Here is a 25368-nt window from a genome sequence, read left to right as displayed (position 1 = left end):
CAAAAAAAAAAAAAAAAAAAAAAAAGGAAAGCACACAACAAACAAATGAAACAAAACTCAAATACTGCATTTCAGCCAAAGAAGTGAATCAAGAGTGGGAATCTCACATACACATTTCACTTTTCTATCTCTTTCTCATAGGCGTATGTTCAAACATTGCATTTTGGCTAAAGTAGTGAATCAGGAGTGGGAATCTACATACATGTTTCACTTTTCTATCTCTTTCTCATAGGGATATGTTTTTATGTTCTTTCCTCATGAAGTAAGGATCACATTGCTCTCAATGGCTCGCACCCTTGACAGAGTCTGTGTGAGAAGTTGGCAATGGTTACAATGTGGAAATGCCAATATAAAATGTTTTTCATGCATTTTTAGCTGATGTTGCTGTTGGTTGTTTGCAGTTCCAAATCCAGAGTTTTGACATTGTCTGCAGCCCAGTGTGGACCAGTAGAGACAGATGCTGTGATATTCCCTCTAGGGTAAGTAAAACAGAATTGAATTCTGTCATGGCTTTAACAGTTTCCCAGGAATGAACCCTTGTGCCTGAGAGAGGAAGTAGCACTCCGCAGTTGCATCTTCAGAATGGAGCTAAAAGACACGCAACGTGTGGGTGCTCACCAGCTACTACAGAAAAGCCAGCGCCTGTGCGATCCCTCCCTCACAAACTGGGAATGCACAGACTGTATCTGGAAATTCTCCCTAATAGAAAAGTCCTGCTGAGTTAATGTGTTTGATAAGCCCACTTACTGTAAAGCCCTCTTATTGCTTGTAAAATATCAGCATTTTACAGAACAAGCCAGCACCTTTCTGGATAACTAAGGTTTTTTAGATGGTAGAAATAACGATAGTATTTCTTTTTGAGATGATGGCCTTTCTTTAGTAGTATCTGTATAGGTGGTAATAGTTACAATGTTGAATGTTGGTGATGGATTTGAAACTTTTGACCAGCAAAGACCTACATACATCCACAGGAAGGGTGTGCATTGTTTATTCAGCAAATATTGATTGAGCACCTATTATAAGCCGGGCACCAATCTGTGTGCTTGTTTTAAGCCAGTAAAAAGTGAGTATTCCAGTGAAAGGCACTGGGAGAGAACGAATTAACAATGACATATATACTATATTATTGAGTGAAAATCCTAGGATGCATAACAAATCAGGTCAAAGGGATAGACAGTGATGGTAGCCTTCAGTGATAAGGGGAGATTTAAGCAGAGACCTGAATGAAGTGAGGGACAAAACAATGTGGCTAATGAAGAAAGAGGACAGAATTTTGGATTATTTTTTTTTCCAAATGGGAATTGATATTTGAGATACACAACAAGTCTCTAACACCGGATTAGAGGAAATTGGATTAAATTACCAGAGGTCTCAGTGGTCGCGTAAACATTTCTTTGTCAGTGAGGTTTCCTAATGTAATGCCTAAAATAAAGACATAAAAGAGCACAGCAAGTTTCAACATAAGACTATTTATAATGATAAGTAAAATTATTTCTTTAAGTTGGGAAACAGACTTCCTTGTGCATGTAAGTGGGGGTGGGGATGGGAAGTCATTTTTTCCTCTAAATTTAAAGGTAAATATTCTTTTCAAAATTGCAGAGAGATGAGGCAAAATGCCCTGCTTTTCCAAATTCTTGCACGTGTACACAGGACAGCGTTGGACCTCCAGGACCTCCAGGCCCTGCAGTAAGGAAATTGAAATAGTTCCTCTGGTTTTTCCTTTGAAATCTTTAGAGTGATTATCTATTTGCCAGTATAGAGTCAATAAAATGCTTCAATCCATCCAGGTTTTCTAGAGCAAGCTAAATCGCAGACCATCTTTTTAGTATATTTAGACATCTGAAATGGAGTAGATCAGGAAGAATATCTGATTCTGGCATTTGACATATTTCTTCAGCCATGCAAGAACGATAATATTGGCTAGTCTTCAGGAGCTTTTTCTTAAAGATGTGAAGCTGGATTTCCATCTGTAATTACATGACTGAAAATTCCTTACATCTCCTGAAAGCTTCTTAAGTGTTTGGTACAAAGCCATAGTTGAGAGGCTGACTCAAGAACAACTTGTTGAGAACCTAGAACATGTGCACCTTATGTAGCAGACGTATCATGAGAATCACATAGAGAGAGGATAATTAACACATGTGATAGCATAAACTCTGGGTTTGGAATAACTTGAGTGAGAAGACTGTGACCAGATTTATTCATTGGTTGGGAGGGACGGCCAAGAAAGTGCAAGGCAAAACATTGAAGACTGCAGTGATAGAGTTCATTGATCAATGTGAAACCCCTTGATTTAGTCAATCCACTATCTGATCTGGGCCAGTTTTGAGGATAGCTCTAATCTCCATTGGCTTCTTTTAAGAAAATATGTAATTAACATAGGAAGAGCTCGGGGATTCACAGAACACCAAAACTTACTATCCTTGGGTCCCAGCAAATAATGTAGACTGATTTTAGGTTAATTACAAAGCAACTCCTCATATATAGAATCAAAATGTCACTGGAATTACCATTCTTTTTTTCTATTAACAGTGATTTATATTTATAATCATGAAATTATATTCTGGATGTGACTTAGATGTTTTTGAGATGTTGGGATTTTTTCCCCTGTCGTTGTGAAGTAACATGCTTGGATGTCACTGTGATATTTATTTCCTCTTTGTTCAGTTGTTTCTGAATTCCTGTTAAGTACATGTTCTAATATTCTGAGAGATTGAAGATATTCTTCTTTTTGCCCATCATTTTCCCTGAGGAATGTAATTCACATAAATCCAAAGCTCATTTTTCTCTTTATTGTATACAAGTAGTATGTTTGCTTTTCCCAATAAACCTCAGATTTTGAAATGAAAATTTGAAATTTGAAATATAATTTTAAAAATAAGACACTCAGAATGTACAAAGTTTTGAAATTCTCTTGCTTTATGTATTAGTATGACATGAAATATTTGCTTCAATATTTTGCAAGCAACTGTAGAATATTAATTGTCTGGAGATTGCACTTTTTCTTGAAGCACTTTTTTATATCAACTTCTTCCTACTTTCCTATGTTCACACTAATATGTGCTCTATGTATTTTAGGGAGGGCCTGGTGCTAAAGGTCCCAGAGGTGAAAGAGGTATCAGTGGGGCAATTGTAAGTATATTTTAGAGTGCATTTAAATTTTCATCTATATGCTGAAATCTGATTGTTCAAATTTTCACAAAGTGGGTATGTGATCTTGAGCAAGTCAGCTCAGGTTTAGTGTGCCTCAGGTAATGTAATTACCTCTGTCTTATCTCTGGATGTCACAATGATGGATTAGACAAGCCAGAGAAAGAAATGCATAGGATGCATGTCATAGCTGTAACAATTACACATGGGGAAGCTGCAGAAGATCTTTAAGGGCTTGGCCGGAACATGGGGAAGCAGATGGGGTAACCACACCCCACAGGGAGCAGAGACCCACTAGAGAGCTGGAGCCTGTTGGGAGCAGTTCTGCTGCTTCTTTTTTCACCAGTCTCAGAAAAAAAAAAATGCTGAGTGCTCACAAGGGGTCACCCGCCCCTTCTGCCAGCTCCACACTGGTTTTTTGTAAGACAACTCAAGCTTCTCAGGGGAATATTTTATGAAGACAATATGTAGTTTTTGGTCATAATGTAATTAATGATAAAATAACCCCATTAGGAAAGGGCAAGATTAGAATGCCAACCCAGGCCTGAGGCCAAGGTTGCGCCTTTTCCATCTAGACAGATCGCAAAAGAGCTTCAGCACAGGGCACCTCATCCATGGGCATCTTTTCTTTCCTTGCTTGATTTATATATTCTTTAGTCCCAGAAATAAGCTGAAGCCTCAGAGAAATGAGGACTAGCTTAAAATAAATCAAATCCAGTGAAACTTGAGCTTTTAATCTCATATAAATCTATGAAAATTAATATGTGAATGTTTTATATGCAATGTATTTTATTTAAAAAATCTATTTCTAATAGGACTTTTATGGAAATGGAAGTGCTTTTGTGAATTTATTGCACTTTTCAATAGTAAAGGGAAGAAGGAAATTACATTAATAAATACATTCATAGATGTAGATTTCTGAAATGTTTACAAAGATTATATGATTGATGTCTTAGAGTTATGATGACAAGTGTCTGACTAAATGTCAGCACTGAAAAAGTATTACATTATTTGTGGTTGTCTCTCTCTTGCATATTTTAGGGACCCCCTGGTCCTCGTGGAGACATAGGTCCTCCAGGCCCCCAGGGTCCTCCAGGCCCTCAGGGACCCAATGGACTCTCTATTCCGGGAGAGCAAGTAAGCACAAAGCCTTTCTGTATTAAATGAAAATGGTGGATAAACATTTAGTTAAATGAATCTTTTCTACATTTTGCCAAATCAAATGTTTTCTCAGATAATTCAACAAGGTTAGCCACCAAGATAGCAGTCACTATGGTGACTGTTATTTTAGATATGTAAATAGACTATGTAATAATATAAAACTGTGTAGAAAAAATTACTGCTACTTATTTGACTTCATTAAACATTTTCTTATAAGTAATGTAGATATCCCCTATGCTAAACTGTATTCTTTTAAGGTAAGTATAATATCCCATAATTATATAAAATTATCCCATAACATTATAAGTAGAAACTATAACACAGCATTTGTAGTTTAAAAAATGAGCACTAATTCAAAAAAGGTTTATTCATCTCCTTTCAAAAATATCCTTCTGTGCTCATTCTGAACCCTTACACTGGATTTATGAAGTGATGAAGATTTCGTAAGTGACTCATGTCTTCCTTTTTAACTTAATCTCTGTGAAATGCCTGAGAACTGTTTTCCCATTGCTCACTCTAGGGTCGCCAAGGGATGAAAGGTGATGCTGGAGAGCCGGGACTTCCAGGCCGAACAGTGAGTTGGTCTCTAAGTTGCCTTTTCTTCCCCCTGTCATGTGTTACTTGAAAATTTCCCTTTGTAGTGCCTCAAAAGGTGAACCCAGGTTAAGCAGCAAAGCAGAAGCCTGGATATGTGTTTCACCTCATTTCCATTTCATACCCTGGTATTAGCCTTCAAGTTGGTGCTGTTCAATTCAGGTATCTGCTCGTTGACTGAGCATCTCCTGTATGCTTGGGAATGTGCTTGACTCTGTTCTCCACTTTCTTTTCAGAGTCTCCGGAATTAAAAAAACATTTTGGAAAAGAGCAAGGATTCTCTCCTACACAGGAAGTATATTATAATGTTTCACTTGTTTGTTTCCTTCTGTGCAGGGAACCCCAGGGTTACCTGGCCCACCAGGACCAATGGGACCTCCAGGAGATAGAGTAAGTTTTCTTGGGCAGGCTATAATGATGTTGGAAATGATGTCACATGGTTGCCTATTAATTAAGAACCCTTCAAAATCCAGTTTGCAAGGCTGGTAATAAATCATGTATCTTGTGGAAAGCTGCAAAGCTAATGTCAATGGACCACCCAACATCAGATCAATCTCAAGGTCTTTGAAATAAAATGGTGGGACTTTAGGGGAGTCTTTGAAATTTTAGTTTTCAGAAAATTTCTTACTGTATCATATTCATAAAAAGAAGTCCAGAAAAGGAGTTTTAACTGATTAAAAAGAGATTTAAGAATCTCAGCAAATTGTTTTAAATCTTAAAATTAAAATCTTAGTTATGAGGCAGCTTTTCTGTAACCATGAGGGTAGCCTTGACTCCCATAGCACTTTCTACAAACTCAAGACATCCTGTCTACACCTTTATAACTCAGATACCACTTCTAGGCCTTGATGTTGGGGTAGACAGCTGGTATTTAGTAGAGACTTTTCCTATTGGTAGCAGCTTTCATGGTTTTGACTTAGCATGAAAGCAGTACAGGAAGCCCAGTCTTCTCTAGGATAAGTTAATGAGAAGCATGGTGAACATGACCTCTATGCTCTATTCATCAATGATGTGAAACATTTGGTTCCACAGGAGACCACAAATGCTTTAATAAAAGAACACAAAAATTTTAAGTTTCTCAAAACAAAGGAACTAATGACTTTTCAGCATCTTATGGTTCCAAAAATAGTCTGAGAGTAGTTTGTATTTTGATTAATCAATCAAGTTAAAATATATGACTAGCAGCAGGATCTGAGGAAGCCAGTACTGTAACAGCTGTCACTAAACATAGATCTATTAGCCTTAACACCTCCAAGACACCACTGGGCAGAGGCAGGCCATTCAGAGGGAGCAAAGTTTTGCCCTAAGATAATACAAAATGGTAGATGATATGCCAGTGAACTTTATTTGTTCCCATGCCTCCTTTTGAGTTTAGGGGAGAGATAAGACAGAGGTCAAAGATAAAACTGTATTTTCTGGGATATGGGATGTGGAGGTAGTTCTGATATATACATCTTCTGACTCTTTTGAGACTGGCATGTTAGGTTTTTTTTAATTCTTATTTTATAATAAAGGACAACAGTGAGAGTACAAGGGTGACAAGTCAGTCTTCTTTATTAGAAAATAAACCCCAGAATATTGCAGTGGAAAAGTGGCGATGGGCTGACTTGCTTGCTGCTGCTACGACTGAAACCTTGTGCCTATCACATCCACCCCAATGTGGGCTTCATGCAGACACACTGCGGGGTCCCTAGTGCACTTCCCAGCAGCACTGCCTTTCTGGACTGGCGCTCAGACAGACGTCACCATCAGGCAGCGTCAATGCATCCCTGAAAAGTAAGGGACTGGAAGGGACTGTGCTCTTCCATTCTCAAATTCTAGTCTGTGTCCAGCTTTGTGGTGAGGCCACCCTGGGATGAGGGCAAGAGAACTTTTCAGGATACTGTTCTCCCTTTTCCTTCACAGCCTGTGTACCTACCTACTGCTTAGTAAATGACCACTAATGCAAAAAGGAGGATGCATAGCTGGTGGGGCATCAACAATTTTAGAAAGTTAGGGAGACTCTGAGTATGGGAATCTCAGCTGAAACAAAACAAAACAAAACAAAACAAAACTTGAACTCAGTAGTGGAAGTGAAGAGAGGGAAGCACGAGAGATCAAGGCCAAGAGTTGTGGTGAGGAATGAAGAATTTGTTAGCAGGGTCAAGTAGGGAGAAACAAGATACAGAGATCATCTTCAGCACAGACGATTTCTGAAATGAGGCACAGTACTGGGGGCTATTAGAAAGTAACAAAAGAACCACATATACAGGTATCTGTACATGTGTACCTATGAAAATGGTCATCGGTCTTCTCAGCCACCCTCACATGGGTAGAAGTGGAAATAACTGCTGCGGCTTGCACCAAAATTGAAGAATAAAATAAAATTGTGGTAAGAAGTTCTGCAGATGGCATAATGGGTAGCCTTTTTGAGCACTTCACAATAAATCTTCTTCACTCCAATTTAGAAATATGTTTCCTTTAAAAGGAAGTGGTTGATCAGAAAGTTCTTAGACTGACTAAAGGGGGATTAATTATTTAGAAATATGATACCATAAAAAATAAAAAAGAGCATCCTATATAGTTGGAGAAACTTGAGTGGAAGAAATTTTATTCAAATTGTCCAAGTAATATTATAGGGAATTTTTTTCTTAAGTGGCCCTTAGAAATGATATGAATGTTACATCAGATAGGCTTAGGATCTGTTTTTTGTTAGGCCTAGATCTTCCAGCAAACAGCTGAAATCTTATCTCTAAAAGTTTCTGAAAAAAGTCTTTTTTGGGGGGGAGGTGGAATATTTCCAACAAAAGTAGAAAGAATAATTTAAACTTCTATTGTGAAGTTAATGCACTAATAAAAAGTGTGGATACTTAATTCGGGAAGAGATCCAAATGGTCGACTTTTGTGAAAATCCAAGAATATGGATGAAATGATTACTTTCACACTCTGCAGAAAATGAGACAAAAATCTCTGACAGAGGAATGCAACATCTCTAAAAAATGACCTGACTCAGAAATCCTCGGCTGGATTTCAGAGATCTGCTGTTGAGAGTGAATGCTAACTGGGTAGCAGGATGACTCATTCCAGGCAAAGGCCATTTGGCACTGTACAGAGAGAGAAAAAAATAACATATAAATGCGGGCGCACGAGCCAGAGATCAAGCCTGTGGGGAGATGTGCTCTATTCCTGCCTAGTGAACTGACGCTGAGGCAGTTCTGGCCTTTGTGTGTGATGAAGAGAGACAGACCACTACAAAAATTAACTGCTTATTATCAGGATTGAGGATTTCCTCTCTTTTGAGTGGAGGGCAGTTAAGACAGCTTTGCCTCTGTTTTTTGTTTTTTTTTTGAAACAGCGTCCCACTCTGTCACCCAGGCTGGAGTGCACTGGTGATCATGGCTCACTGCAGCCCTGACCTCTCGGGCTCAAGTGATCCTTCCACCTCAGCCTCCCAAGTAGCTGGGACCACAGGTGTGTGCCACCATGCTTGGCTATTTTTTTTTTCTTTCACTGTTTTTTAGTGACAGGGTCTCCTTGTGTTGTACAGGCTGGTCTTGAACTCCTGGGCTTAAGTAATCCTCCTGCCTTGGCCTCCCAGAGTGCTGCAATTGCAGGCATGAGCCATTGTACCCAGTCCAGCTTTGCCTCTTTTGGGAGAGGAAGAAAGAAATTCACCAGAAGTGGAGACATAAATAGTCCTGTCTAGCTGTCTAACAATTGCTCAGGGAATGAGGAAGGGAGTTTTCTAATTGGGTGGTCAGGATTTTCCATACAGACTTCTGTATGTCTGTATGTATGGCAGGGTATGAAGACTTGAGAGCATATGTTAAAATAATTTTATTATTTATGTTTAATATATATTCTTAGATAAGGGGGAGTTTAAATGTGTAGTAAACGTTCATGTTAAATATTTACTGCAGAGCTTAATATTTGCATATTTGGTAAAGGAATGTCTTATAAAATTTGATGATTCCATCTTAAGAAAATTTTAGGCTTTAGAACATAATGTATTGACCAGTATATATTATAAATATTCTATTAAATATATGGCTAAAATATCTGGAAGCTGTGATAAAAGCAATAGGGAGGAATTCTTACTGTTTTGTTGGGGGTGAAGGGTGCTGATATGATGGAAGAGAATGAAGGCGTGGAGAATTCACCAAAGGGAAAAATGAATTTCTAAGTTGAGAGTCCAATTCCCAGCAGACAAAGGAAGACTCTGCCACCATAATATCATCTTTTATGATACCACTTGCTTTTCTCAGCAACTTTCCTTTCCTCTCACCTGCATTCTTCCTGGGCCAACCTGTGGACATTGACTTTTTCATAGAATGGGTAAATCTTCCTTTAGACTTCTTTATGCTATTACAAAAGCAAAACAAAACAAAAAATCTTCATGAAGGGAATCTGCCTTCCTGGGAGCAGATTAGTTTGGCTCTTAAAATTGTTTTATTTATAACTATACAAGTGAATAAGCATAGAAATTAATTATTCAGTAAAAGGCATAAGTTAAATTGAAAAGATTTTTTTTCTTTCTTTTTTTGTTTTTCTTTTGCTGTTTGCCTTCATATTGAAAGCTTACCTGCCAAACAGCATGTTGGGATAAATCCTTCTCTTCAGCCTTCAGCTTTAGCAACTTGTTTAGCATCTTTTCTTTTCACTTGCTCATGACCTCCCTAACTGTAATTACTTTCATTTTTACAATAGGGCTTCACTGGAAAAGACGGTGCAATGGGACCCAGGGGCCCACCAGGGCCACCGGTAAGAACTAAATGTGTTTCATTTTTGTGCCCTTCACCCCCAACCCTCTCACCCCATTTTGCTAGAGAAGAGCCAGGTAACCTGCTTTTGAAGCACATTCAATCTGTGCTGTGGAGTATATCATTGAGGGAAATGTGTTTTTATTTACCTACATCAAAATGTGCTAGAGAAAACAGATGTGTTAAAATACGGAATCTTTCTGTTTAATCAAGTTACACTTGAGAAAAAGAAAAAAAAAATCCCTAACTAACTGGCTACTAGCTGGTTGGTGCCTCAGTTTCTTCATCCCTACATTGAGTGGTTGGGTTTTATAACCTCAGTGGTTCAGTTATTTCCTGTTACAGAATTTTAAGAATCTGTGGCTATAACATTTAAATTTCAAGAACATTTATTATTGAACAGCCATCAGTTGTTCTGAGGAAGTCAGTTTTATCTACAACTAAAAAGGTCTTCAACTTAAGATATTGGGAAAAATACTTAAATTAAGGATTTTGAAACTGGCATCTGTATACTTGCATCCAGGTGAGATCCCAGTAAAATTGTTTGAGGTGATGGATAGCCTCCATGTCTGTGTGGCAGGATATGAAGACTAAAGAGCATATGTTAAAATAATTTTATTATTTATGTTTCAAATATAGATCTTTAGGTAATGGGGATTTAAATGCACAGCAAACTTTCATGTTAAGTATTTACTGTAGAGATTAACACTTGCATAATCAATGGAGTAAAGGATTGCTTGACAAAATCTGAACATTCCATGTTAAGAAAATTTTAGGCTTTAGAACATGACGTATTGGCCAGTACATATTATAAATATTCTATTAAATATAGGACCAAAATGTCTGGAAGCTGTGGTAAAAGCAACAGGGAGAAAATCTTATGATTTTGGTGGGGTTAAGGGTGCTGACATGATGGAAGGGAATGAAAGTGTGGAGAATGCTCCAAAGGGAAAAATGAATTTCTAAGCTGAGAGTGCAATTCTCAGCAGACAAGGGAAGACTCTGCCGCCGTGGTGCCCAACTTAGCACAAAACTGGCCACCTTCTTAATTCTTCTCCAGCCCAAATTTTCAACCTCTGTGTTTTGAAGGATTGTCTGGTCTTGTAGTAGGAAACTTTAAAAAAAAGGGAATTGCTTTCTGCACATCCGCTTTGTAACCAATTTACTAGGATCACAGTCTTAAATTGTGAAACTGATTGTATACGTATGCATGTATTTTTCAGCTGGTCTCAAAATATATTTTAAAACTATATAGTCCATAAGGATTGCACTGTAATTGTCAAGAGTTTTTTATTTCATGTTATCTTAAAATTTGGTTTTATTCTTCCTGAATGTGTAATTATGAGTTGTTTCATTTAAATGCTTTTAAAACAAGCTGTATTCATTTACTTTCGATGGGATTTTCTCTTTGTCATAACAGTTCCCTTCCCTCTCCATGTGTTGTAGGGAAGCCCAGGCTCCCCGGGAGTCACAGGACCAAGTGGGAAGCCAGGAAAACCTGGAGATCATGGCAGACCAGTAAGTGGACAGCTTGCATGTCTACTGACAGTCATTTCACTGTGGAAATAAATAATGAGAACTGCAAACCTTTGTCATATTTAGGTTATCTCTGCTGTAATGTGTTTGAAGCATTTGTTGAAACCATGCTAAACTCATGGATTTGACTTGGTACCAGTTCTAAATTTTTCTCTCTGGGTTGTTGTAATATTCTGGGATGAAAATTGTGGTTACTGGGTTTCTTTAAGAGGAGAATGGGATTATGAGCCAAGACACATATTTCTGCACTGTATAAACACTCAGAGCTGGGTCAGCAAAATGATTCTTTTTACTTAGGAGTGGTATGCTGCTTAAGATGGAAAAATACATGATGATGGTGTACAGTGCCTCCATCCCTAGCTTGCTAATATTAACCCTTTTGTGGCATTATCCAGCTTTCCATTTGTTCTTTTCTATCTAGTTAAGGAGGCTAGAACATCAGAACCAGAATTAAAGTTATTTATTAACTTTAATTGATCATTTTACTTTTTTAATACTGTCCTGCCCCAATTTATACCCCATTTAACTTTCTCTTATGCAGATATTTTGGTTAAAATAGTAGTTGAGATAGTAGTACACATATTTGGTGTTTCCAAATTAGTATCTCCAAAACTGACTTTGAAGTGTCTAAAATATCCACAATTATTTGTAATGACTGTTGGGCTGCATATTTTTTACGAACTTTTCCTTTTTTGTGTTTAGGAAGTGTGAATTTATTTAAGCATTTTTTTGTCTGAATAGCATCCTGAAATATAAAAATTTATCTTAAAGACAATTAAGTCCAACTATTAGCAGTGACAAAAATGTATCAGGGCTTTTCTATGGACAGAATTTCTCCTTTTTAAAGTATTGTTCAAATTACACAAACCCAAGTTTAAAAAAAGTAATTTCAGACAGACTTAGGATGGGACATTTATGTGATAGGGCTTGCCTTGTATGGTTCATAAAATTAAGCAAGCAATATAAAGCTAGAAGGACTCCTGGTATATTAGGTTAAAAAGAATGACAAAAACCGCAATTACGTTTGCACCAACCTAAATACTTTAAAATCTGTGTGTACTCTAGCATGTGACTTTATTACTCTCTTTTCCTCAATGGATCATGGTAGAAACTTTGCAAGAGCAATTATAAGTATATGAAACTTTTCTACCCATTCAGCATTTCATTTTGTTTTACTATGACCTCAATGGTGTCTTATATAAGAATATTACTCATATAATTGATGGCTGTAGCTAGACGCCTAAAAGAAATGTCTACAGCTATTACTTGAAATATGATCTCTAAATATTGGAAATAAAGATGATTTCTGCAAATCATGAACAACAGGACAATCTCAGAGTGCCAATAAATTAAAAATTGCATCAGAACAATCTCAAAATACCAGTAAATGTAAAAAATCCTGCACTTGCAAAATACTCCAAATACAATAATATTAGTGTTTCCACAAAATCTAATACTTTTGGCAAGGAAGTAGACAACTCCGGTTTTTCTTATGATAATTATAATTTGGTATACATTTATTTAGATCCCAGCACTTTTCCTTTTCTCCTTCATTTTCCTCGTCCTTCAAAAGTAGCAAATTTCCTCTCTTTTTCTTCTCTATTTTATCTTACCTTCCTCTTATTTATGAAACCAAACATAGCAGATAGGTATATATAGGTCTTAGCAGAGAGCTTGGCTTAATCATTGTTAGCTTATGTCATTAGCTATTATAATCAGTTGATATCTTCTTGCTAACTTGTAATACTTGATATTCTATAGGAGATGTTTCCATGAGATGTTCATAGAATACTTCATTAATAACACATATTTGTTTAGTGCCTATAATATGCTAGCCAGTGTTCTAGGGTCAGGTGATATAACAGCAAACAAGACAAAGTTCTTGCCTTCATAGACATTCTGAGGGGGGGCAGATATAGACAAAACCATGTAAATACAGGTTCCCATGATAATAAATATCATGAAGAATCAAGAAACAGAGTAAAGGGTTAGAGAATGATTGTGCTGGTGGGAAGGCAGCTATTTTGGATACAGTCATCCAGGAACCTCTCTGATGAGGTGACATTGGGATGAAATGAGGGAGAAAGCTATTTGATCTATGGAAAGAGGGTTTCAGCCAGAGGAAACAGCATGAATGAAAGCCCTGGCTGAGGAATGAGTCTGACATATGAAAGGAACATCTAACAGGTCTGGGTACCAAAGTGAAGGGGGTTAAATGGAGAGGGATAAAATATGAGGTCAGATAGCTAGGCATAGATGATCATGTGGACCATGTAGCCTATGATAAGGAATTATTATTTTCCTCTAAGTGTGATGGGAACGGGATGGGAGGCACTTGGAGTCAAAGGAGTGATATGATCTAATTTTTCTTTAAAAAATATCATTCTGGTTTTTGTGTGGAGAATGGACTATAAAGTAGCAAAATGGGGAGCAGGGAGAGCAGTTAGGAGGCTATTAGAGTAGTTTCAGGTAAGAGTTTTGGTTTGGACTGCTGTGGTTTCCATGGAGATGGTGAGAAGTGGTTTGGTATGGGATATTACCTGATTTGTCAATGATTTAGATGTTCCTTCGGTGATAGCAGTTGGCAGCCTGGAAATATATTACTGAAAGACAAAAACTTGCCATATTCTAAGGAAAACTTTTCTAATATCTCTTATGGTGAGAGGCTTATGACAGTGTAGGGGCAAATATTATATGCTTGTATTTAGATGTGGGATCATTTAGATTGAGTTATTCATTAAGAGAGAAACACAGTTTCTTTTCTTTTTTTATTGTAGAATTTTTTATTATTATACTTTAAGTTCTGGGGTACACGTGCAGAATGTGCAGGTTTGTTACATAGGTATACATGTGCCATGGTGGTTTGCTGCAGCCATCAATCCATCACCTACAATAGGTATGTCTCCTAATGTTATCCCTCCCCTAGCCCCTGATTCCCTGACAGGCTCTGGTGTGTGATGTTCCCCTCCCTGTGTGCATGTGTTCTGATTGTTCAGCTCCCACTTATGAGTGAGAACATGCAGTATTTGAATTTCTGTTCTTGTGATAGTTTGCTGAGAATGATGGTTTCCAGCTTCAATCCAGTTTCTTTTATCTCAAATGTACAAAGAATCACTGGATGAAGTTAAGGGACATATATTGAGCTAAGTAGCTCACAAAAGCCTGCTGGTTCTTAGTGAGACTGAATGAAGACTAATGTCATGGATGTTCCACAATAACCAGCTGAGATAACCAACCACGATGATACAAGCAAAGTATGGGGACAAAAGGGCAATCTTCTTATGTATTTTAGTTCCATATGTATCATGAATTTCATTGTAAAAAGTGTGCATGATCCATAACTTTTACAGTTGTGACCACAAAATTCACATCTGTCCACTGTTTTGGAGGACATGTGCTTCAGAGACAGAGACAGAGACAGAGAGAGAGAGAGAGAGAGAGAGAGAGAGATTAGATTCCTTTTTATAGAAAAGCAGAATGTGAGTAACATGGATATAAATGTGATGTGTCATTTTGCTAATGCTTTAGAAAACAGAACTTGTTTTCTTTCATCATTATGTTCATTCATGCATCATTTTAGAGTATGTTTGTCAGTTTCTAATGTATGCAATTCATATTTTTCAGGGTCCATCTGGGTTGAAAGGCGAAAAAGGTGATAGGGTATGTATTTTTAAAAAAATCTTATGTTTGTGTGTTAAACATTGAAGTCTAAAACTATAGAACTAATATGCTAATCATTCTCATTAATTTAACAAGGGAGACATTGCTTCCCAGAACATGATGCGAGCAGTTGCAAGACAAGTCTGTGAACAATTGATAAGTGGTAAAGTTTCTTTTCTTTTTAATGTGTGAATGGTTTGAAAATTAATTGCAGGAAAATGCAGAGTTTGGGTCATAAAGTTTCTAAAGAGATAGATTTCTCTTTCATTTTGATAAGCTCTTGTTTTTATACATTGTCAGTTTTGCATCTGCTTAAAGATGATATTTTAAAGATTGTCACTAAGATAAAATAATAACCCAAGGTAAAATAATAGCAGCAAACTTAAGTTCTAAGACATTGGATATTTTAAGTTATGACCTTTAAGTCATTTTATGACCTTAAGGAAGGGGGCTCACCAAGATTAATTTGATCAGTAAAGGTTGTTTTTGGTAGGAAACTCTGGCCTCTCTGTTTTTCACAGGCTCTTCTTATTCTATAAGGCCTGTTAAGTAATGAAGGTCAGTACCTGCAGACTGGTGTGGGCCTTAAACCCAGAACTCGCTCTTTGAGAAGGCTTAATCAATGTTTTTCATAGTGTGGTACTGAGGAACACCTGCCTTGGAATCACCTATGTTGCTTGTTAGAAGTGGGAGTTCCTGCACCATGTCCTAAGCTTAGTGAATCATTGTCTTTGGAGATAAGGCCCAGAAATCTGGATTTTTCAAGTTGCCCCACAGGCAATTCCAGTTTGCAGTGAAACCTGATTATCATTGCCTTAGATATACAGACAATTGTAGAATTATCTAATTATAAAAAAGGTTTTCTTTTGAGTGATGTCACCTGGCAAACCTCAAGACTTTATTTCAGAGCCATATTAAACTTTAACAACTTTTTATATTTGTAGTAGTGTTTGTGGCTTATAGGTCAGCATTTTGTGGAAACAGTTATTTATCAGGGACTATTTTGTCCTGGATGATTAGACTGTCTTAATTTTATTTTTAGGATTCTAATTAGATTGTTTTCTGGAAGGGGTGCAGAATGGAGACGGATTTCATTAGACACTAAAACAGTTTCACTCTCTCATCCCTCCTTTATTGCATTTCTTACTAACAAGCCTTATTTCTACTTGTAGGTCAGATGAACAGATTCAATCAGATGCTGAATCAGATTCCAAATGATTACCACTCTAGTCGCAACCAGCCAGGTCCGCCGGGTCCACCAGGACCTCCTGGCAGCGCAGGAGCCAGAGGAGAACCTGGACCAGGGGGGCGGCCAGGCTTCCCGGGCACACCAGGGATGCAGGGACCCCCTGGGGAACGAGGTAGGCATTTCTGGCTTCTGTATTGCAATAAAGGAAGGAATTTGCAAACGTAGGAGCTGGGACAGGTTGAAGGCATCTGGAAGGTGACCTAGGCAAACCGCTTTCACTAGTCTTGTTTGGACAGCCTCAGAAGAGCTGTCAGGCAACTCACAGGCCATAGGGATCCATGTCTTAGAAAAATGGCATGTCTTTATCAGATCTCAGTTAATGCTATCAGATCTCAGATAATGCTATTTTCTGACTTTTGTTGTTGTTAATGGAAAACCTCTATCTCGCAAACTAAATCAGCTACCCAAATCTTATTACTCTCTGTGACCGTGGCAAGAGTCGAGCAGCAACTGAATGTTCTTAGGCAGCCCTAGAGTTTTAGATCTAACTTATTTTGGTTCCTTTATTCAGGGTCTGGCACTGATCTTGTATGTTTGTTTGACTCTAATTTCATGGTGTAGATAAGTGCAGTTGAAGGAAAAGCAGAAAAATAGGACTATTTGATTCCAAATATTTCAGGACTCTGGGTACCCACTTTTGTCAAAGGAGTACTTAATATTCTAGAGAAAACTTACATGTTTCTATAATTCTGCTGGTTTGGCTGCTGTACTAATAGGGCTACTAAAGACAAAATACCTTTAATATGTTTTTCAATGAGATATTATAACTATTTCTTCCGGATTATTGTTCCTAGTTACTATTTAAAAATATATTAGACATGTTTGTTTGCTTCAAATAATTTTTCCCCTGCCTTGTAGCCAAATTTTTTCTCGGCCATGGATCTAGAATTACACAAATGTCTAGAAAGAACTTGGCTTAAAGAGTGAACTTCTGTGAAAAATTAGGTTCTGCTTTCACTAAGGAAATGAATTACTTGAATCAAATATTATCAGTTAAGATGAAAATTACATGTTTCCAGATAATTTTTCCCCTGTGTGTCTTTTTCTCCTTCCTTAGGTTTGCCAGGAGAGAAAGGGGAAAGGGGTACTGGATCTCCAGGACCTCGGGGGCTGCCTGGACCCCCAGGTAGGTTTGCTAGTATGTTAAACAGGCAAAGAGTATCAATACTGAGAGGGCACACCATCCCGAAGAGATTCACAACTTCATCCTGTTATTCTTTTTTTTTTTTTTGAAACAGAGTCTCGCTCTGTCGCCCAGGCTGGAGTGCAGTGAGGTGATCTTGGCTTACTGCAAGCTCCGCCTCCTGGGTTCACACTATTCTCCTGCCTCAGCCTCCCAAGTAGCTGGTACTACAGGCGCCCACCACCAAGCCTGCTAAATTTTTTGTATTTTTAGTAGAGTGTTAGCCAGGATGGTCTCGATCTCCTGACCTCGTGATCTGCCTGCCTCAGCCTCCCAAAGTGCTGGGATTACAGGCATGAACCACCACTCCTGGCCAACTTCATCCTGTTACTAGAGCTTCAAGCATTCTTATTACCATGGCATATGTTTTAGTAAGAAGTTCAACCTCTATAACTTCATTTTCATGTTCCTTTTATTAAAGAAATGAAAAGGTTATATTAGGCATTAACTATAACATTAATATATGATGAAATGAATTTTAGTGACACAAAGGGTTGCTATTTCCTCTCTCTCCTTCTCTCCTTCCCTCCCTCCCTCCCTCCTTCCCTCCTTCCCTCCTTCCCTCCTTCCCTCCTTCCCTCCTTCCCTCCTTCCTTCCTTCCTTCCTTCCTTCCTTCCTTCCTTCCTTCCTTCCTTCTCCTTTCCTATTTTGTTTGACCTTATAGCCTTTAAAGATGGTTATATTTCCTGTTTTTTCCAGTAGTCTTCAATATGGGGCTATTAGACTGAGAAAACTTAGCCTCACTAAAAGGCCTGAGATATTGGTAAATTTCATTCACTGTTCTCCCAAAGCATTTTTATATTTTGGAAAGGAATACTAGTTGTCTGATGCATTTTGTTTACTAGGTTGTAAATGATTTCTTTTTTCATTGTAAGGCACATGATACCCTTGCAACCAAGGACAGCCCTATGGCTAAATCATTCCATTTATGTTAACTATATTGATCCAGAAGCAACATTGCTTCGCATAGTCTGGAGGTGTGGAGCAGACACTGCCCTCTTTTGATGGCAGCTCAATGTGGCTGCCTAACAGAGCTGTTTCCTTCAGGTGCTCTTTTCTCTGTGAGGGTGGGAGCAAACCAAAGAACTCACTGATATCTCTGGTTTGGCTGAATTCTTATTAAAACAGGTTTTCTGTGATAAAATATTTAAAGTAGTAGATTTTTGGCATTAACTCTGATGAGTCATTGGTAAGAAAGTTCCATCACACCTTGGTTCATATTGTGTATTTCTTAAGGAAACATTTTCTTACCATACAATAGTAAATTGTCTAATCTTGAGGTAGTAGAGGTGCCACTTAAAGTACTGGTTGCTACCTCAGGAGTTGTATTTGACAAGAGGGGAAATATATTTGTTTTAACTCCACACTAGGTCCACAAGGAGAATCCAGAACAGGTCCACCAGGGTCCACAGGTTCAAGAGGTCCCCCTGGCCCCCCTGGCCGTCCTGGAAACTCAGGTATCCGAGGACCCCCGGGTCCTCCTGGATACTGTGATTCGTCTCAGTGCGCCAGCATCCCATACAATGGGCAAGGCTATCCAGGTATGTTGTTGCTATCGTAGGAACTCCAATTCACCTGAAGTAAAGAACTTTATGGAAATGAAGTTCCTTAGGCTTGAAGGAAGGTTGATTTGAAGATGTCTTGAAGATAACAACTCTTTCAGTTCTGACTGTATATAGTAAGAGTGTTCGCTACCATAGCATACAACATAATTTCACTGTTAGGATTGAATTATTTTCTTTTTTTCCCCCATGTTTCTGCATTTACCAAATCACATCATAAATTTCCCCTTATTTCTCTTGGGACTTCAAAGCCTGCTAGCAATTGAGTTTTTTTTTTTTTTTCTTTTCCCAAAGATTGGGAACAGGGATTTGTTAAACACAACTGTAAAATGCCAAGAATATGTATTGAAAAATTGTTTTGGAAATCTAATTCATAGGCAAACTATGTGATAATATGGTGTAGACGACTGAACATAGTTAACTGTCCCATACTAGCCATAGAATTAATACTTATAAAATATGGGACTTAATAATTGTTTTAAAAGATTGTTAATGAAATTCTAGTGTTTGACAATTGTAGAGGGCAGAAGTCTCCTATACCTGATTTTGTGGGATGTGAGGACTGGGGAGATACGCCAATCTGGAAATAAGATAGTCATGCTGTGGTCGATGGCTACCATTTCATTAGTGCATCCTCAAGCATCTTGCAAATTTTAAAAATGATACCGCTGTTTGATATGATTTGCTACTTTCAAATAGTGCATGAGTAGTTGAATATCTAAATATCTATATATCTATATATTTAAATGCATAATTACATAGGACCAAAAGTAATAACAAATGTTAATGTATATTTCATGCAACCCATTCACAAAATTGCAATTTAATTCTTTATAAAATAAATTTAAATTATCACCTCCTTATGGGATGTGAGAATAACTAAAAATATATGGATATATATATATATATATACTTTAACCATTACATACGTAGATGGATATGTATTTATATTTTTTACTTAGTCATTCAACTTTTAAAAACTATCATCTTTGACCTGTTTCAGGTTCCGGCTAACACATTTTCTAAGTCGCCAGTGCTGCTTACAGTTTGAATACATGAAAATCCTGTTTCTGAGATGTTTGCGCACGTGCTTATTAGGAAATGAGTCTGTATGGAAATCTCACCACAGATAATGGTTAACGAACTGGGTCGACATCACAAAGGAGGGTGGAGACTCTTTTTACTAACTTGAATGAGACAAAAGCAGTGGTGTCAGTTTATAAGCCTGATGCATTTCAGTAATAATGTAGAAAAACATTATTTTAAAAAAGTTCCAACACACAGCCATGAGGAGCCTCAGTTGTGAAAGAGGTGCATAATAAAACTACTAACCAGAGGAGACTATGCCATTTTAAGAAAAACAATTAACCTGGTTAAAGAGAAATGTCTTATGTAAATAATAAACTAATTGTGGCTTGTAAATGATTTGTATGTGATCCTGTTGACTAAAATCACTTAACAATTCTACAATAAGCTTCTGCATCAAAGCCTGCCGCTTGCTCTATGCCGGAATAACACCAAATGGAATCTCCTCATCTCTTGCTTGTTAGCGATGTGTCTGATTCAGGGCATCTGTCTCTGTTACTTTTTTGTCCGTGTCCTCTCATTTGGGTTTTGTAACTGCAGTTTTCAAACCAAGGTTTAAAATCACCTTTTCTTCCTGTTTTGCTGTAGTCACTGGTGTTCCTCACCCACCAGCTGTAACTCAGTTTGTGTGAGGTACAGCCACAGAAGATGTCATGTACTGTATATTACCTGGTGAAAGTTGCTTTTCACCCCCGAGTTCAGTTTGTAGGAGCCAATAAAACTTCCCCTCACCTCCTCATCTTTCCAAATTGTTCTTTAAATTGAGGAGTTTGAAGGCATGAACAGTTACTTGGGGATTTGTGAAAATCCTACTTAGGTACTGCGTTTACAGTTCTTTGGTCCAGTCTCTGACCCTTCCCAGGTATTTGTGCAATGATTGTATTTACTGCTGGATTTTTGAAGGTTTTTTTTTTTTTTTTTTTTAAGATAGTGCCATTTCATTATTTGATTATCACCAAATTCTCTGGAAGTAATTGGAACATTGTAACTTATTTATAGTTATGAGATTAAGACTGGAGTGCCATCACCGCGGGTGATGATTTAGCTTTTGCTGTGTGTGTGTGCCTTCCAAATCATGCCATAACTGTAATGTTGAATCGGACAGAGCCTTATGTGCCCGAGGGCGGGGCCTACCTGCCTGAGCGCGAGCCCTTCATCGTGCCTGTGGAGCCCGAGCGGACGGCGGAATATGAGGACTACGGCGCAGACCAGCCTGCAGAAGAGACCCCTGAGCCCCGCGGGCGCTGGCGGCGCGCCCTGTCCCACGGACCCGGGCAGTGAACCAGAGACCACGCGCCGCGCCACGAGGCTGGGGGGAGGTGTTGAAATTCTCATTTACAGGTCAGATAGAGCAGTGTATGTCTTTTCTGCGGTGTTTCTTCCAGCGTTGCTCATCCTGGAGTACTCTTTCTGATTGTAGAGAACCTTGTTTCTGCAGGAAGCCTAGCTCCAAGCACGCAGTCTGTAGACATTTTTGCCTTTGCCCTTGAAATGCTTGCAAAATACTTTGTCACAAAAGCTGCAAAGACAGAACATGCTGTGTGCCTTTAGTTAGCACAGCGGGCAGCCTCAGTGAAACTCTTAGGTTAAGCAGTAAGTTCTGGAACCCAGAGCTACTGAGTATTTCGAGCGGGCAGTTTATCTTTTGCTATACTTATTTGCAATTCAATTACACCACTATTCAAATAATTCCCCTCCTAAAACCAAAAAGGAGGGAAACGTCAACTCCATTGCAATTATTTATCTTCCTCTTCTATCTCTGTTATACACCGGGGCATAGAATGCTCGTATACATCTCTTTAACAACCACAAACCTTAAGCCATGTAGATGAAGTTAGTGCATCAATGGGATACAGTTCCATATTGCCTTAAACTTCCTTGTTTTAAACACACTAACATTTATGCCCAATTGCAGATTATTCTGCAGAGATGGAATTGCATGTTTGTGTTGTATATTTAGTATGAACTTTTTTCAGAATATAATATTTCTTAGTTATCAAAAGCAGTTGGAAAACGTTTGCAAGACTATGAACATAGAATTGCTGCTTTTATATTTTAACTGCAGATTGTGAATTTCACTGCCTTATATTATTTATTTCTGAAACAAAAGAGGCATTTTTCAATAAAACTACTGAAAATTTGACATGGCATGTTTCTTTCTTTGAAGGGCCTTTTGGACTGCCTCAAGTGGTTGTTACAACAAACAAGTTCATATCCTTGGATACAGTTACAAATCTTGCTAATACTATTAAATTATGCTAAATAACTTTAGATTTTTAATGATACGGTGAAGTCATAGAAAGAGAGTGGTGAGAGCCTTAAAAAGCCCAACAGATTCCAAAGGCTTTATTAGGAATATAGAGGATGTGTGGGTTGGTGGAAAAACAACTACGTATCCTAGGAGATGCCAAACAACCAAATAATCTCTAATAACCCACATGATTTCATATGCATTTAATCACTTTTCTATACCATACTTAACCCAAAAGCATGTTTAATTGCTAGAAGGAAAATTCCTTAACGGAAAATTTTACATTTGGCGATGCCTTCCTTTTCCACATACAAATGCAATAAAACCATTCTAAATATCAAGAAAAACAACGTAAATGTCGGTTTGAAAGAACCAATATCAATTGAAGAGAGAGGAGTAGTGATAGGAAGTTTTCCACAGAGCAAAACATCTGAATTAAATACCTCCTGGAGATGAGGATCAAAACAAACAGATGATACATGAATGCATTACATTTAGGAGGCATCAAGCAGGTTGCTAAACTCAATATCATTCACTTGTAATTCCCAACACGTGCACTTTTAAAGCTAGAAGATACTACCAAGACTATCCCAGTCCAACCCAGTTCTTTTGCTTTGCTGGGAAGAAACAGACTGCTAATTAATATCAGAACAAGATTAAGACTCTGGGCCTTGTGATTCTTAATCTAGTTTATCACTAGATGGCCTCCCCTACTCCCATCTTCTTACTCTCTGGGCTGGAGTTTTCAAACTTCCAAGTTCTATCAATTTATTTTGATTAGTTTCTGATTCACTGGGGCTTCTGATGCTCCTTGAGGAAGAACATGTGTATCAAGAGCCTGAAGATGGGTGGGTCCTCAGCCGCTGACCCCATGGAGTCCCAGGGCCACGTGGATTCAAGGCATAAAGAAATTGTACTTTCTCTCATTGGCTAGATGTGGGTTTGATTCTTGATATTGGCAATGCACTGATTAACCATTTTCTATTCTGTTCTGAGAACTCGGGGCCGAGGCAATCCAAACCAGGGACTAAGCACAAAATTAATAACTGGGTGAGATGCTTGTTGTGATGTTTATTTTCATAGTATATTTACTTCTTAATTGTGTTGCTGGATTCTGTGTTAAAATTATTTTTATAATCCTTGATTGAGCACATACAGACTAAACAATGGGGAAAAGAGGACAGATAGTCTGTCTTTAAAACTCACGGAAAACTACAAGAAATCTAACACATAGGTGCTGGTTTATTTATCCAAGCTTTTTTTGAGAATACAGAACAACTTGAAACACTTTTTCTAGGCTTTTCCATTTGGAAGCATTATAAGAAATTCCTTGTGTGTAATGTATATTTGGAACTAGGGCTTTCATTTTTCAGAAATTTATGTCAGCCTGAAATAAATGTGGGGAGAAGTTGTAGCTTCTAATGAAGTCTACAGTGGGAATGATTTCAAAATTTACAAATAGCATTTATATGGATCCTAATTTCTGAGTATTTTATAGACTATTTGTACAATGACTTAGCAAGTGTAACAGAAATTTGCACGTATATTTTCTTAAGTACATGAGCACCCATTTTTGAGTCTATACAGAATTTTGCTGCCTGGGCAGTTGCTCAAGCTTACATTTTATTTTTTGTGCAAAAAAGGTCAATATAATTGCCCCTAAATATTTGTTATTCATTATATCTATTGCACTGCATTTGGCACGTACAATTCTTCCTCATTTGGTTTTAATCATCATTTCTCCGTAACAAAAAGGCATTTGTGATTATACTGTCCTCATGTGGTCTGCCTCGTAAACACTAGCTAGTTATATACAAAATTGCTGCAGTGACTTTTATTTTCCAAGGCAATATTTTAAATACAAAGTAATATTGATCCTTAAGTTATCTTACACCTGTAGTCAGAAAATGGATTTAGCTCTGAATATCTATTTATATAAACATTTATTAGCTTTTCCACTCTTAGATCAGGCTGCTGAAGGCTATTGGGAAAAAAAATCATATGGACTAGCTTTTAGAGAATAACCTGTGTTTCCTGTCTCTAACCCTGATCTCTTGCCTAGTTCTATCTCAGTATATTCAGCTGTACTGCCTACCCCTCATTGAGTTCCACAGACGCCTCAAACGTAACACATCTGGTATTTATTAGGATTAAGTTCAGCTGTGAGTAACAGAAAGCTACAAAATTATAGTGGCTTAAAGAAGTAGAAATGTCTTTATTTCTCATGTTTGAGAAGTCAAGGAACCAGGCTCTTTCTATCTTGCTGCTCTGCTTTCTGTGATTTCCATGGCCAGGTTAAGCTTATGGTCCAAGGTGGTTAATAGAGCTGTAGCTGTTATATCCATATTCCCCGGCAGGAGGGAGAAAGAGGTGAAGAAAATGCTTTATCTTTTAAAGACACCTCCTGGAAGTTGCAAACACAATTTATATTACATACCATTCGCCTCAACTTAATCATTTGGCTACATTTAGCCATAAGGGAAATGGGAAATGTTATCTTTATTCTGGATGGCCATGTGCTCCCTGAAAATCAGCTACTCTGTTGCTATGTAAGAGGGGAAATGACAAGTGGAGGTAAACTCAAGGCTTTAGTCTTTCATGCAATGTCCAGATGTGAAGATTTGTCTCCATAAATATAATTTTCCTCCATTGTCCCCACCAACCACCAAGTTACTCAGGCTAGAAATTTGAGAGCCCTTGGAAACTTCCTTCTTTCACTTCTCACATCCAATTAAGTCTAGCTGATTGAGCTCCTACATATCTTAATCATCTCATTACTACTCAGTTTCAAACCCTTGAGATTTCATGTCATGACTATAATTCATAGTTTCTTGAATGGTCTCCCTTCCCATAGCCTTGAATCCCCTTAAAAAATGTCTTCTACACAGCTGTCAGGGTGACTTATCTAAAATGCAAGCCTGACTCAACAATGTCTCCTGCTCAACATTCTTCAGGTGGCATACAGATTTCCCTGCAAATCTTGACTCTGCCAATTTCTTATTCCTCCTCTCTCACCAACTTTCCCACTGGACCACCTAGAATTCATATTCCATTATTATCAAACATCTCCAAATCCTCAGCCTCTACAGTGAACAATCTCAGCACCTCTTGGATTGACTCTGAAAATACTGTAGAGACTTTTTATGCCTCCCAAAGTTGGTAGGTGGGGACATGTCCTCTTCACTTCTCAGTGCTG

The 25368-nt window shown here is 37.9% G+C and overlaps 1 protein-coding gene across 1 annotated transcript in view; it reads left to right on the top strand.

The window, feature by feature from the left end:
- The window catches only part of COL12A1 (collagen type XII alpha 1 chain), a 128276-nt gene extending 106212 nt beyond the window's left edge, over positions 1–22064 (top strand). The window contains 14 exon segments of the mRNA XM_017881122.1: positions 402–479; positions 1600–1686; positions 3079–3132; positions 4192–4287; positions 4832–4885; positions 5242–5295; positions 9592–9645; positions 11091–11162; positions 14805–14840; positions 14937–15003; positions 16013–16201; positions 17147–17215; positions 18644–18814; positions 21027–22064. Of these exon segments, the coding sequence (XP_017736611.1) occupies positions 402–479; positions 1600–1686; positions 3079–3132; positions 4192–4287; positions 4832–4885; positions 5242–5295; positions 9592–9645; positions 11091–11162; positions 14805–14840; positions 14937–15003; positions 16013–16201; positions 17147–17215; positions 18644–18814; positions 21027–21202 (1257 nt within the window). The 3' untranslated portion in view covers positions 21203–22064.
- The last annotated feature ends 3304 nt before the right edge of the window (positions 22065–25368 follow it).

This window comes from Rhinopithecus bieti, unplaced genomic scaffold (genome assembly GCF_001698545.2).
Source record: "Rhinopithecus bieti isolate Rb0 unplaced genomic scaffold, ASM169854v2 scaffold_12476, whole genome shotgun sequence".
NCBI lineage: Eukaryota > Metazoa > Chordata > Mammalia > Primates > Cercopithecidae > Rhinopithecus > Rhinopithecus bieti.
This window is presented reverse-complemented; position numbering and strand designations above follow the sequence as displayed.